This window comes from Anopheles coluzzii, chromosome 2, assembly GCF_943734685.1.
Source record: "Anopheles coluzzii chromosome 2, AcolN3, whole genome shotgun sequence".
Classification (NCBI taxonomy): Eukaryota; Metazoa; Arthropoda; class Insecta; order Diptera; family Culicidae; genus Anopheles; species Anopheles coluzzii.
The window spans coordinates 112,467,689-112,482,660 of record NC_064670.1 but is presented as its reverse complement, the minus strand read 5'-3'; the positions used below and the strand labels follow the sequence as shown (position 1 = coordinate 112,482,660).

The window sequence follows — 14,972 nt, the reverse complement described above, 5'->3', positions numbered from 1 at the left end:
CAAAAAAGTGGCAATAGAATTTTGAACAACAGTATTAAAAGTTTTACTTGTTTTGGAAGACATTTATCTTTTTCCCCCAATTTAAAGAGCTTTCAAGCGAAAACAAGACTTGCAGAAGAAAAAGAGTAGCAACATGGTCAGATCTTTTGTACGCGTTCACCCACAGGTAGTTACAGTGGAAAGCATTTAAATCTTTCTAATGCATTCCCTGCCCGGATATAGCTCCAAATCTGTTCCACCCGATTCCCGTGTTGTAAAGTGATCTCATCAATGAACCCGCTGTATGCCAAATGCTGTGACCTGATCTTTTGAAACAACGACCAGTAGTAGAGTGTAGCTGAGAGCAGCAGCGTGAAGTGTAGTCTCCTTCACGATTAGGTTTTTCTCGAGTAGTGCTGTTCTACGTAGCCTCTGGCGGCCGTATTTTTTATACCGCAGAGATATTTGTATCAAGCGTAGCATTCTCTTCCAGCGGGAGATAAAGGACAAATAGGCACCCAGACAAAAGAAAGAGAGAGAAAAACGATTATGCCCTCGGTCCTACAGTACAAACACCATTTTATATCAGCTAGATTTCTCGATAGAGAGAGAAAGAGGGAAAAAACACATTTGCAGTCGGTTTTGTTTGTCATTACCGTAGTTCTAGTGTAGAGCGTAGAGTTTCATTTCCAACTTCTTGCGACCAGAATGGTTCTAATTAAAGTCCTTCAAGCCCTTGTTCATCAAATCATCATAAACAGCCGCATGTGGTGATGTGGACGGAGCCAAAATTGCTTCACCGTATAGTCTGTCTATTAGACTTTGCCAAACACCTCTTGCCGAGCGGCCGAAGCCAATAACAAAACACCTTCTCGCGTAAAATCACCCTCCAACCAAACAGAGAATGCATGGCAACAATCGAACGGTAATGCTCTCGTGGGATTTCTTCGAGATTCTTGGCGAATGTTTTTCCCGCACTTGAGGAACATTTCTCATCCCCAGCCGCAGTCCTACTGGGTAGGTGTGCTCATCAACCGTTGCCTGGTTCGCTGGTACACTCCTATCCAGCAGGGTGGGTTCTTACACTGGTGGTAAAAGTTTTTTAATAAACTCAAAGGCTGCCCGCCACTGATCTCCGCCCGCGTGCGCTTCGTACACGCACGGACCGAAATGGGCAAACCATCACTTTTCTCATTAAATCTTGCGCCGCAAAGGGCATCGGCAAAACTTTTCCTCTTCCGGTTTTACTACTTAACCTTTGTATGCCCGAATCTTACTGTGCCGCATCAGGGTGGGATGGTTGGTTAAGGATGGTCACTAAAGTGGTTAGCTGAGGATTGGAGTTTCTGCGGAGTGTTTATTGCCCGCAATTGAGCAGCGGGCGAAGGAATGGACTGTGGATTCTTTCGCTAGTTATTCGTGAAAGAATTTGCCCCTGCCCTTTGCCGTTGATGATATTTATGCTTTGTCTGTATTTGGCAAAAGATGAAAAATGACTACATACCTTACTGTTCTCTTCACTCCCAAACAACAAACCAAACAACAATCTACATTTAATCCAACTACTCGCTTGTCTGTGGCCGTGGCTTCAACGTTATGTGTAGGCAGCAAATGCAAAACATCGCGATTCGTTTCTATCACCCAGAAAAAAAGTTAAAATATCCAAAATTCAACCATCTCTACCAATCCTTTCCCAATTCCTGTTTAATCACTATATGAGTACCACGTGTAACGCAAAAAAACAACACACCAAACAACTACAGTTGCATACCAGCAAACCGTATGAAGCTGCCGCACTCTGTCGTTACTGGATAACCTGCAAATATTTTCTAAACTCGGTTTGTTCACAATACAAGCAACTTTGAAATGCACTTCACGCACTAGTAATTGTATATGGTTCGTGCCAAAAAAAATAAGACGAAAATGTTTCTGACTTCAAGGGCAATCAAAAACGATTTCAAAACTATCGTTTCTCCAAATCAAAAAGTGTCGATTTAAATGATTTGTTATCCACACCTAACGCATTCCAGTTCAAGAAAAACATTGAGAGCAATAGCTAATGTTTCGAAGAAGCTAAATAACATTTTTATTGTGTCATCAAACAAATAGTTCGTACATAACTCACTTCAAATCTATTTTCGGGACAAACAAAATCAAGAACATTAAATGAAACATAAAATGTAAGGCCATTTCTACAAGATAGACGTAACTAAAGAATGGGCAAGTAAGGATATTTGCATTGATAACCGTTGTATCTAGGCGTGAGTTGGTAAATTTGTTAAACATATAATCAAAAACAAATTGCAATATTAATATCTTATACATGCTTCTGCACAGAGTGATTCAAATCACAGATGTAACATGAATGTAAAAAAAAACTATTATGCTTTAAAAATGCAAAAAAAAAAGACACAATAATGTTGGATCAGTAAACGTTTGCAATAACAACTCTCAAAAGAAATCTCCCAGATTGTGACCCCCATCTACTTTAATGCAATTGCGGCAAGCTCAACAGAGCTTTTGCTCTACAAATGCAATTGATTGCAGTAAAACACCATTGTTTGCACTGAGCATCATAAACTTACGGCTTACGGTAACATCATTAAAAAGTCGTTAATCTATCATCGCAGAATGTAACCATCCTTTGCATTCTGCTCTCCAAAATGAGACGCAACGAAAAGTACATTGAAAACAACGAAACGAAACTAAACGATTAAAAACGAATCCCTGCAATGATTATCTATAGTGGGACAATAATCTTAGCTATTAAGTTCAAACTCGAGAAGTAACAGTTTCTTGTACGTTCTGAAGATAACCCTTTCTTAGTCATTCTTAGTCGTCAAAGCGAGTGATTTAGTCTGTAGGACAGTTTGTTGAGTGAGCGTGAAGTAAGAGTGATAGTTTGCCGTTTGTTACATGTTTTTCATTCTTAAACCTAGGACCTATCTATCGGTTCGTGCTCACGAATCAACGAGCACAAGGCGTCCTCGTGCCGATTGTTAACTTTAATTCATTTTTTTGTTTGGTTTTTAGTTTCCTGAACATAACTTTTTCCGTTAGAGCTCCAGTATTAGCATTGATAACTAACCCAATTTACATTTACGAACTAGTACTTAAGCTAAGTTTAAGCTAACACGATGTAACGTAGTGCTTGATTGCAGCTGCTGCGGAGCAGATTTCCGGAACGTAACTGATCCCGCACGAAAAGCGGCGCAAGGTGAGAAAGGGGGTTTAAACACTCGCACAAAAAAAGAAGCAACGAGAAAAACGAGAAACGCTTGCTCCCAGGTAAGTGGTAACAGAAATAGTGTCAATTCCTGCCCAGCATTTCGCACCAGCAGCAGCTTCAGAGCGTGATGTACATCCCTGATGCGTGATGTGCGAAGTATAAAGTCACACCGGAAATCACTCCAGCAACAAGCACTCGCGCGGCTAGACAACACAATCAAAATCAAACGCCCGGATTTCGGATTTTAAATCAACCTCTCATGAGTGGCCAAATTGATTGCGTAATATCAATTTGCCTAGCAAAGCAAGTGATACATGTGGTGTGATATGGAACTAGATTTTTTATACGATACGCTTTATTCCATTTTGGTAATTTTCGAAACACTCGTTTCCTAGAATAGAGTTAACTCGTGTGTTATATGCAGTGTGCGTGAGTTTGAAGTGTTTCCGATTTGTCATTGAATAGATACGCTATTCAATTGTTGATCATACAGTACCATATCCGTTTGAAATTAGCTATAGAGTGTTTTTTTGTAATTTTGTTTTCTCTACAGTAGTAAAGACTTACATATCGATGATATGAGTTTGATCTTCGATTCGAACCGATTAGTTTGCGTTAAGCGCATTGAACTAGCCAAGACAGAAATCAACGAACGAAACCAAAACTATACTATTAGATATAATTTAGGTTAATATACAAAATAGTAGCTTATAGCAAATCATTTTTGACACTGTTTGATATATCGGTAGTTTATAGCTTTACTATACTATATAGTCCATTAACTTCAGAGTGTGCGTGTGTTTGTATGCGTGTGCGCGTGGTTACATATATGTGTGCTGATAGTTTCGTTGTCGCTCTAGGAGGGACGCATTTCATCTTCCGTTCCGAGCGCGCCCTGGCTGGCGTGGTGGACAAAATGTGGGTGTGAACGTGATTCCGGTTTCCTTTCCTGTTTCTTCAAATTTTGAATAGTTTTGTCACAAAACCAAGCGAAAATGAAATTATTGCCAGTGAAAGCAAAAGCAGATCCCCCCCCCCTTTTCCCTTTAAATTGTGTTAAAAGCCCTCATTCAACGCCTAGTCGTGTGTGTTCCTTTGTGTAAACGAAATCTCAAAACCGTAGTGTCGTTGCTGTGTTTAATTTGAATAGAGTTTCGTTTTTCTTTTTGTTTTTGATATCCATTTTCATCCAGCTCAAGCTCATCCCATTCGTATTCTTTTTCTGATCGAATCCAGCAGCAGCTCGTTCATAGTGTTCTAGATGCAGTTACTCCTTGTGTTTTCCGTTTGATGTTCAATTTCTGTATACTGGATGTAGTGTCGCTTTGCTATTTAAATAACAATACCAAAATGTTTTGTTTGCCAGTTAGCCTACCGCTGTGTTAAGATCGATCATGTCTGTCAGCTTTCAGCTGCTACAGAACACATCCCACCCGTCGTTATCCTGTGATGATTGAAGTTTTGCCTAAGCTCATAAGAGTTATGAAGCGAACGGGTAATTCAATGTTTTACGCCATCGTTTATCGTTTAGCCCTTCGTTCAATTTCTGTTTTGCAGTACAAAAGCGAACGCAAGCAGAAAAGCAGCTCTTCCATATTTTTAAAAGATTTTCGTTTTGTTTTGTTTTCCTTTTTGTCTCTAAACCAAATTGGTAACAAAAACAAAACCCCCTTTTTTCACTAGCAGGTGTCTAAACGTAGCGTTCTTTTTTTCGTTTTCTGCATTTTTAGATTTTATGTGGTCGCTGGGGACATTACCTGATGGTAAGAAAATTTAAATTTCTCTCTTTAATACTACCAAACAAACTCTTCCTACAGTTCTTTCTTCCTATTCTATGCAATTGTCGAAACTTAAGCAAAATACATATAGAACAAATCAAAGAATCTTCCGTGTGCACGGTACATTGAATTAAACAACAAAAAAAAAGCTAGACGAAAAGCAATTGGAAACATAATATGTAGCAAAAACTGAAATTATTTAGCTGTCTCTTCAATCTCCTAAAGCATAATACCATTACAAAACCATATCAGATAAACAATTAATGGCAAAAGGTTTTAATTTTTCTTACTATCAAACTATCCACACACAAAAACCAAAAAAAACAGCGAACATTTTCAACTGATGACAAAAGATGTTTCCCTTTTTTGTTGTTGAAAATACTAACTTTACGTTGTTATCGCTTCTGTTCAACTGCTGCCAAATACTGCAGCAATCACGCTGTCAATAACATTGTCTTCATTTGGTTTATCATCATCATGAAAAGAACAAACACAAATTTTAAATTCAATTACATACATTTTATTTGCTAGCTCACATCAATATGTAATTTTTCAAAATGTTCATTGTTGTCGATGTGTGCCATATTTTTTTAAATGTAAAATCAACAACTTTTATTATATGTGCTTTTAATGGTTTTATGTTATTGCTATCTTTAAATGATTAAATTGTTTGCCTCTTTCAAATGGACGTTATGGTTTATTGACTCTTATCGGGCATGCCGTACATTACAAGTTAAGATACATGTATGATGCGTGCACACATGTGCACTTGACGTTGTTCTTTTCATTTTGTTAAACCAAGCTGTTATTTTTATACTGCTCCCTTCAAAAATATGTTATTACCATATGCTTGCACTTTCAACTCCGTTTAACTCACCGGATTTTGTATTTCTACTGGACAGAAGATTACAAAATTGCTAGAATACATATCTCACACTCACCTTACAGTGTAGCTTGTTCTTAATGTTCGCTAGCTGTTAATATTATCTTTCTTTTTCTCCTCAACCTTCCAAATATTTCCGTTTGTTTTTGTTTTTTAATAGTTGTGATAGTTTATTTTGAATATTCGGCCATTTATCCTAAACTACATAGAAAACGTTTTTGCAAAACAATCATTTCGTTCTGCAAATATTCGTACGTGCTTAAGTATTTGCGTAACACTGACAAACCTTTGCGGGAAGAAATCAACGACCAAATGGCAATATTGTTTCTTTTATCACATTCAATCAAAGATTCTGTTCGCTCCAATGGCAAAGAGTGTAAGTATGCATCAAAACGGATTAGACGCAGAAAAAAAAATCGACGTACGAAGTGGGACAAGATATTGTTTAGTGTTTGTACTGCAGCTGTATCATTCACTCAGCTATGTGTAGATACGTTGACTGATTGACTACATAAATAACATGCTAGATACATATAGTAATGTCTGAGTGATACCTGATACAAGATTGATTTATTCATCTATATATATTTTTATTTACATGAATCATAACGACATCAGTATGTAGATTTTAGATATACAAATAATAACTAGACATGGTTTTGCCTAGCGTTCCGAGGAATAGGTGAACAATTTTAGGAAAAACTTGCTAGTTTGTTTCATCCTTTTTTGTAGAAATAAACAGAATAGATACAGTAAATAACAATCTAGCATTCTTTATTGTAAACAAGGGAACGTCTGCAAGGCTGTTCTATATTCTCTCAATTATTGACTGAACCAAAGTCATTGGTCTTTTTTTAAGGCTATTCCAAAGAGGAATGTCATACCATAAGCGCTGAGCAACTAAGTGTCAAAAGAGAAACAGTATTAAAACATTATTCAAATATAGGGAGCAGGTAACCAAAATATATGTAATACATGATTGTCAAACAGTATTGTACAAACCATTGCAACATCTAAACTCAAACAGGACATTTTCTGAATCTAATTGAAAATTGATGCATACAACAACATGTCCACTCGTTGATTTCATCTGTGCATCTGTTTGTGCTTGTGTAATTTCGTCGTCTCAGTTTTGCTAATATTGTTTTTCCATTTCTCAATGTCCCTTTTTTCGATTTCCTCTATCGAAGCTATCTATCGAACTCGCAAACAGTCAACTACCGTCCATATGATCCCACCCAATTTTAACACTTGAACAGATTTAACACGGAAGAATGTGTTTTCGCTCTCTTAATTATACTCACCGATGCACAATAAAAATAATTGCTAATGAATGTTTCTCTTTCTTTCCTTCCCTTTCTCTCCCTTTTTTCCTTTGTTTCTTTCTTTTCTCTCTCTCGCTCTCTGTCTTTCCCTACCATTTTCCCTCTACTGTTTCACAGGTTTCCCCGCTGCCGCGTACGCTGCGTACGCAGCCGGCCGTGGCTTTTCCGGCTACCCGAGCTTTGGACTACCGTACCCAACAGGTAACCTTAACTTGGCGAGTTTGCACGCACACTTAACAGGCAACCATCACCTGCACCACCACAACAATCCTTCCCACTCGTCCTCCTCCTCCGCTGGTGGCGGGGGCAACCCGTCCACGGCGGCGGCGGCCACCGCTGCTGCCGCTGCTGCGGCTGCTGCGGCCGCCGCCGCCTCCCTCCACCACCACCACCATCCATTGCTATCCGCGTCCGGTGCTTCCGTACCGTCCTGCCATCCGCTGCACCACCACCACCACCATCACCATCCGTTCGAACACTTGGGGCACCTGTTGGCGCACCACCACCCGGGGGCGACGGCTGCAGCTGCTGCGGCAGCGGCCGCTGCAGCCACGCACCACACCCACCACTCACTGCAATTGTGAATGCAGCCGAAGGCGCGTCCACCGGCGACGACGCTTGCCCACTCGGTTGCCCTTAACACTGCTTGCACCGTTGTTAAGTCCGCCGCATCCACCAACACGGTTACGGTGACACCGTCCGATGCGGCCGCCGCAGAGCAGCCGGCGGGTGGCACTGACACAAACTCATCCACCCCTCATGATCTGCCGTCTGCCGTTGAGTGTCAAGACAATCCGGCTGCAGACGCGGACACGGTCAGCCGGGCGCTTGCTACCAAGGCTACTTCAGGCACCGGTCCAAGGGAGGGACGCAATCGAACCAAATGACGAGCAGCAATGTTGGCGAACGGCGCCGGGACGAATCGTATCGGGCCGTTCTGCTGTGACATCGCCACAATCGATCGTTGTTGCGTTTGGTGCGATCAGCAGTTGTGCTGTGACTGCTATCGCTAGATTTGTCGGGAAAATGGGCGCTCATTTGCTTTGCCTGTCCACTTTTACATACGATCCTGCGTGAGGGATCATTTGGCGCTTCGTCCACTTTGAGGGAGATAGAATCAAAATTTTCAAATCTAATAACTTAATTGCCGCTTCGGTGGGAGATGCTGATGAAATGAACCGTTCCAGTATTAAGTTAACAGTATTTCACACCAGTCAATTTAACGTTTAAAGCAAGTTGCTGGTTTAATCAGCAGTGAATGAATTTAATACGAACACGTCCGTTGGTATGCGAAATGGTACATTTAGGCAATAAAATAAATATTAATAACTAAAATATTATCAATTTGCCGTTTCAAGCCTCTTAGACCTCTCAGTAATAATACAAAATATTGAAATAGTCAAACATTTGCTCTCATTAATAATACAAAATAATGAAATAGTCAAACATTTGCATCTAAACAACTCAATAGTCAAACTAGTTACCAGTTACTTCAGCTAACTCTTAGACACATTGAACCTCTTAGCACTGGAGATAATACCGAGGATACAGATAATGCAAAATATAGCATCACAGTTTAAGGCCGGGCTACATTGATCGTACTCGCACGCGTAATTTTGATTTTCACTAGCGCATCTGGCGGCGGCTGGTGGAAGCTTTTTTTGGTCGTCGGGGGAAGGGTCGTGCCGGATCTCAAATTTAAGTAGTTTTTTAACCGTTTTTTGATGCGAAAATGACTGAAATACTTGCACAACATATTCATCTATCAATTGCATAGCTTTTTCAGACCAGTTGAAGTAAAAAACAATGAAAAATAACGTATTTTCTGGAGCAGTCCCAAATTGTTTGGCAAAATGCTTCGGTCAGCCGCCGCCAGATGCGCTAGTGAAAATCAAAATTACACCAGAGAGTACGATCAATGTAGCCCGGCCTTTAGGGCTTTCTAACTGTCTGTAGCTTTGGAAAGGTTAATTCGTACATAAAGCTTCTTCACTTTAGCTCGTCGCTGTTGCTGCACGCATAATGTGTAGCAGATATGTAGCTTTAAACATTTAACTAATCTCTTCTTAAAGGCAAGAAGTATATAAAACAGTTAAAACTATAGATAGCACAATTTTAGATATCGCAGTAACCGTACCAGCACAGTATAGACAATATTATTTAATCAACGTACAAGGAAAGCGTTTGAATGGTACCAGTTGTTCTGTAGAATCAGCTAGCTGCAACATTAAATGATAACTATAACAAACTTTTCAACCCATTTAAACTGAGAAGAATTGAAAAGGCTCAGAAAAGTTTTAAAAAAAAGTTCATTTATATCTTTTGTATCGCACAAGCACCGGTGCACCGGTTTCCTTTTGTATTTACCGCGTTAAAACAGCCAATTCATCGTACCTTTTTTTTACTTTGGGCACAAAAATGGTGCTACCGTTTCCACACAAAGTACCCTTTCCATTCGCATCGAGCTTATCTCGTAACAACACACCACTGACCACGCGCGTGGTGACGCGATTATTTCGTACTACCAAACAAAACGCGCATTAGAATGACATTTTGGTTTTGCGCCTGACCAGTCCGGTGGGGTTTTTTTTTTCAAATTATTTTTGCGTCCCTCCTAACGGGATTTATATAAAATAAAAACATCTCCCCGGCCTCTCACTCTTTGTAACCGGTACCCGATACCTGTGTAATGAGGAGCGGACAAAATGCTGGATCATTTCGACGATGACATAATACTTTTTCCCCGAAATGATTATAAATTTTCACACTCGGCCTAATGCCGAGGGATGCCTAGGGCAGGGATGCCTGATAGCAGCTAACGGGCAGTCAACAACAGCAGCAAAAAAAAAGGACATAGAACCAAAATGCTCTCTACACGCTATCACCGGTCCGCAGCCATCGCAACCATGCAGCGTTAGAAACTGTTGACAGGTATATTTTATATTAAGCTTTCACTCCACCATCGCTCCACCATGGCCGTGAGTGGGTGACAAAAAAGAAGATCAAAACAAACACTGCCACCCACTGTCGGTGCAAAATCTATCGCACCTAGCCGGCCGATATGTGTGGCACGATGAAGCCATTCGAGTTGCGGGCTGAGGGTGTGGTTTGTAACGCAAACATTTACATAATTCATAAAGTGATTATAATGCGCTGCGTTGGTTGGGGGTGAAACTAGGACATCCACAGGCGTGCGTACGTGTATGTTTGTTTTCCTGTGACACTTTCGCTTAAATCCGATATGGTAAACACACACCCGCGCGCACAGGCTGCGAATTACACCCGAAACAGTTTCAAGAAAAGGCGTGTCCTGGCGATTGAACGCTTTCAGCAAGATTGTTGGTTACTATTTTTACAACCAACTTCCTAGTGTGCCGGCCGTGGAGCGGATTAACCCCTTTCTTTTCAAATCCCTTACACCTAGAAATCCGCTCAGTATGGGCGTTTGAGTGTGCATGTGTGTGAGGTGCAAATGAGCGTGTCATATATTATATCATAAAATAAACATCCACTTCGAGCGTGTGACAAAAACACACACACAGCCAGAGCCCCACACAGGCCAGACGAGTGCGAAAATATGGGAAAGCTTGACAGGAAACTAATAACACCGCAAATCGGTTCAGTCGCCGTCGTCGTCCCACTCTCGGCATCTAGGGGCGTAAAGTTTATCACCATAAATTTACATATAATAACTGACGAGCGGGCGTAGCAGCGACCGGGAAACTAGCTGACTTACGCTGTGACGGTTGTAGAAATCGGTTACCGGAAGACTGCTATGCCTGATAATAAATTGAATTTCATCACCCAGCGGATCAGGGATGACGTTTTTTTGTGTAGTTCACTGCTCGCAAGGTAAAACGTACCTCTTGATGGTAGTGTAGTACCACGCACGAGTACTTATGTGCTAATGCACACTACGAACCGGCTGGAAGCCCTTACATCCTTTTCATGTCAATCAACACACTGGAGACAGTATGGCAGGCAGATGGTGGGGGAGTTGTCTCTTTGTTTATCTTCCGTCAAGGCGCTAATCGCAATCATTATCACCTGTCTTGGTTAATCAAAGTTCGGAACCGGAGTGAGGTCTACGCGAAAGCGATAGTTGAACAGTGTGAGGAGTGTGATTGATGGAGATAATTTCTGTACCAAAGATTTGATTGTTTGCAGAATTTTTGTAGTCTTTGAAGTGCAGAATTGTCAAATGGATTAACTAAAGTTGATATGTTACTGAATTTCATCCTCACGTTCTACAGTATTGGGGAAAAAAACTGATGGAAATATCTATTCTTGAAATGCTTCCCTATCGAAATTCTTAGTTCGAGTGTCCAATATTGGTTACCTCAACACAGTACCCTCATCCGGAAGAGTCACATTCATTAAAAGAGGAACTATTCCACGGCTTAACTCTGCTAAGGTCTACTCTTGGATTTGTTACAAAATTTCAACCGGCCACCATATCCATGAAGAAGAGAAAATATCCCAGAAAAGGTGTCCCCACCAATCGCTAAAAACTTCAAAGCCACCAAAGACCAGTACTCTTCATTACACCCATCTGTCATTTTACTATCGCACGGTCTCGATACCCCAAAAGTCCGGACGACAGGCGAATTCCTATGCATAGGAAATTACCCCGTCTATACCCAGCGACGAGCACCCAGCGTGAGGATTTCGAGCGGTTCAGCCGATGTTTACTCGCCACTACCGGGACACCAATGTATCCACCGTCACCTTCGTAACTACTCCTCCTCCTGAGCAAAGGTTCCCAAAACGTCCAAAGCTGGACAAAAAGATTGACGACGGACCACCGCATCTCGCACCGTGTGTGTGTGTGTGTGTGTGTGTGATAATTGAGTTGGCGAGCAAACACTTTCACCTTACCCGGTGCTGCCCGGTTGTTTAACCGAAACCGAGCGGCGGCGATGATATGATTCATAGGAAAACCCGTTCCATTCCCGTTCGCGGATATGCGCTCCGAGCATTGGCTGGTGGAAGCTATCGTCTTTATCCGGCCCACCACCGCCCCAGCGCCGAGATTGCAATGGCGGCTGGCCCCCGGGTAGCTTAAGGTGTGGATTTGCATTTTAATTAGAGGTAGTTAACGCTCGGGCCGGCTGGCTGGTCCCACTCCAGCGGGAACGCTTGTGACGGTTTGATAGTTTTCCGGGGCGTAAACATGAATCTCGCCTCCGCCAACGTCAGCGCCAAGCGCGCCGCTTTGCAGTTTTCGAACGCCTTGTTCTTGGGCAATGGGGGGTGGGCAAGACTCTCGCCTCACGCTAGCGCACTGCGAATCCGGCCAGCTGCTGTCGGTAGGTGTAGGTATGTGTTTGTGGTGTGTAGAGAAGTTTTCCCGCAAAACGCCTTGCAAGCTTGGCGAGCTCTTGGAACGGCATTTCACGATACCTGCTGGCACATTTCGCTAAGCACCGCCTGGCTCTGGTCGAACGGCCCGCACCACGACCCACGTTCCACCGGTTGGGTTGAAGTTTTATGAGCATTGTTAGCGAAACGATTTCGAGCCGAGTGGTTTCAGGTTAAGTATTTTTAATGGACTACGAACCTTTGCATGGTTCTCAGCACAAGCAGCAGCAGCAGCAGCACCGTCTAAGTACATGTGAGATAGTTCCGCTTTGGCACGACGTTTATAATCGTTGTTAAAATGCAACCCAGCAGGCGCGGTATGCGACGTAACGGTCAGGCTTGGAAAGTAGTACCAGCCACCAACATCACCACCGCCACCACCATTAGGGGCAGGACAGGAAAATTAAAACAAAAAAAAAACATACACACACCAGCAACCGTGCCGTAGTCCAACCAACCAAACACCACCCCGTTAAAAGCGCCAGTAATAGGATGTTAGTTTTCATTTCAATCAGATAAGCTAATTGAGCAATTAAGCGCGCCCGTTTGAAAGGCGAGTGAGTGCTTCGGATCGTAAGCAGCACTGGACACTATCGCCAGTTGGTTTTGTAACGTACATGCATCGCATTTGTAATTTTATTTACGAATTTATGTATGCACAATTTCTTGAGCAGAACATTAAACGGCACCCCTTTCGTTTGGCACATTAACCTTCATCTTTGGCAGCGTCAAAGGTCAATTAACGCATTCTTTTACTATGAAATCGCTGTGCAAATGCAAATGCACTAAAAGAGGAAGAGTCAGGCCACGGCACTACATAAGCTGCCGTTCTTTATGGCGAACGCGAATGCCATCTTGCTGCCAGTCTAAAACAAGCACCGGCGCTGCCTACCCTCACCGAATGAAGTCATTCGGATGCATCGCGACTGTCGGGCATCGACTTTCGGGCACGATCCACACGACACCGCCGGTCGAAACGGATGCCACTGCGGAACCCACTGTGGAAGGAAACCACGTACGAGACCGCGGAATCTATTGCTGTCGAGCCTTATCTAGCCTCCACCCGGCAGGCGGTACCGGTGGCGGTTGCCGGGAGGGCAGCCGGGCTGTTTTGTTCGTAGCCAAAAATTGCTTGTAATATAGAACGCCCTTGCCACTAGTGCTTTTGCCACTATCTCGGTGTGCGGTGTACGGTTTTTGGTGGCGGGGAGCATATGCCATGTTACGGGCGCTTCTTATATGTTAATGTGCGTTCACCGTAAATGGGTTTTATTGTTCCAACCAGACAGTTAAGTTGTCGAGCGAATGGACGGCACATTTCGAGAGAGCACAGCAAAAAGGTTCAAGGCTTACGATGGGGTTTTTTTTTACTTTGTTTCTTTTATTGTTATAGTATACTGTTACGGGACAGCTCTTTTACTTCGATTTATGTTAGCATCGCGTTTGTTCGTGTTCTTGTTTTGGTTGTTTAATATTGTTTTCTTTTTTGTGTGTGTGTGTGAACCTATAGTAGTTTAGTGTGTTTAGCCGTTACCATTCTTACCAGCGTTTTGGTTTGTTTTGTTTTCTGTGTTGCTGTTTTGTTATATCATGTTCGTTTGCCATATTTTTCAATGTTTCATTTTTATCTTTTTCTCTTTCTTTTTTTCCTTTCTTTTCTCTCACCTTTCTATTCCTTTCGTTTTTTTTTCTAATGTCTTCGGCGCATTACTACGTCACGTATCCATCACTTTCACTCTGTAACTGAAACCGAAACTTCTGCACTCTCGCACTGTCGCCTCGTTCTGTCTGTCTGTGCATCGATTTACCGTGACCGGGACGCTACAGGTGTAATGGGGGTCATGCCCGAGAACCGTATCATCATGGGCGACTATCTCAGTATGGGTCCGTCGACGTCATCGTCCTAGGCACGTTCGTCCAAGAGCACGTTGCGGGTTGAGATTGGGGAATTTAACATGGGCAGAACAGCGGGATAAATAAAAACAATTAAGCCGCTCACCATCTAATTACGAACACAAAAAAGGGCAAACATTTATAGCACAACCATAAGCAATCCACAACAAGGAATTATATACTTAAACACAAAGATCTGTAAAGATACACAACAACAAGAACACTCACATTTTTGAAACCAATCAAACCGTTTTAAATAAGCTTTCAAAAACATGTTTCGCCAAGGCGTACTGGCCAGTTTAAATAAATTATAATTTTAAACATAAATCAAACTGCTTTCCTTTATTACCTCACTACAGCGCGGCTGTGTGTGCTTGGGGTTGTTAACAGCCCGTTACACCCAGCTGCCCGCAGCACAGCCCTTTTGCACCAAGCGGCACCACCGCATAATGAAGCGCACCTCAAATACGTTTCAATCAATAAAATAAATACAAAACACCGTGCCACACCAAACTATGCAAATG

General features: G+C 42.2%; 1 protein-coding gene across 11 annotated transcripts in view; it reads left to right on the top strand.

The window, feature by feature from the left end:
* The window catches only part of LOC120949094 (RNA-binding protein Musashi homolog Rbp6), a 582,997-nt gene that overhangs the window by 551,737 nt on the left and 16,288 nt on the right, over positions 1-14,972 (top strand). For 9 of the 11 annotated variants that reach the window (XM_040366093.2, XM_040366101.2, XM_040366094.2 and 6 more), the window contains 2 exons: positions 4,939-4,971; positions 7,312-7,395. In XM_040366093.2, coding sequence (XP_040222027.2) covers positions 4,939-4,971; positions 7,312-7,395 — 117 coding nt within the window. The remainder of the gene's footprint in view (positions 1-4,938; positions 4,972-7,311; positions 7,396-14,972) is intronic. The other 2 variants (XM_040366102.2, XM_040366098.2) reach the window with 1 other exon arrangement.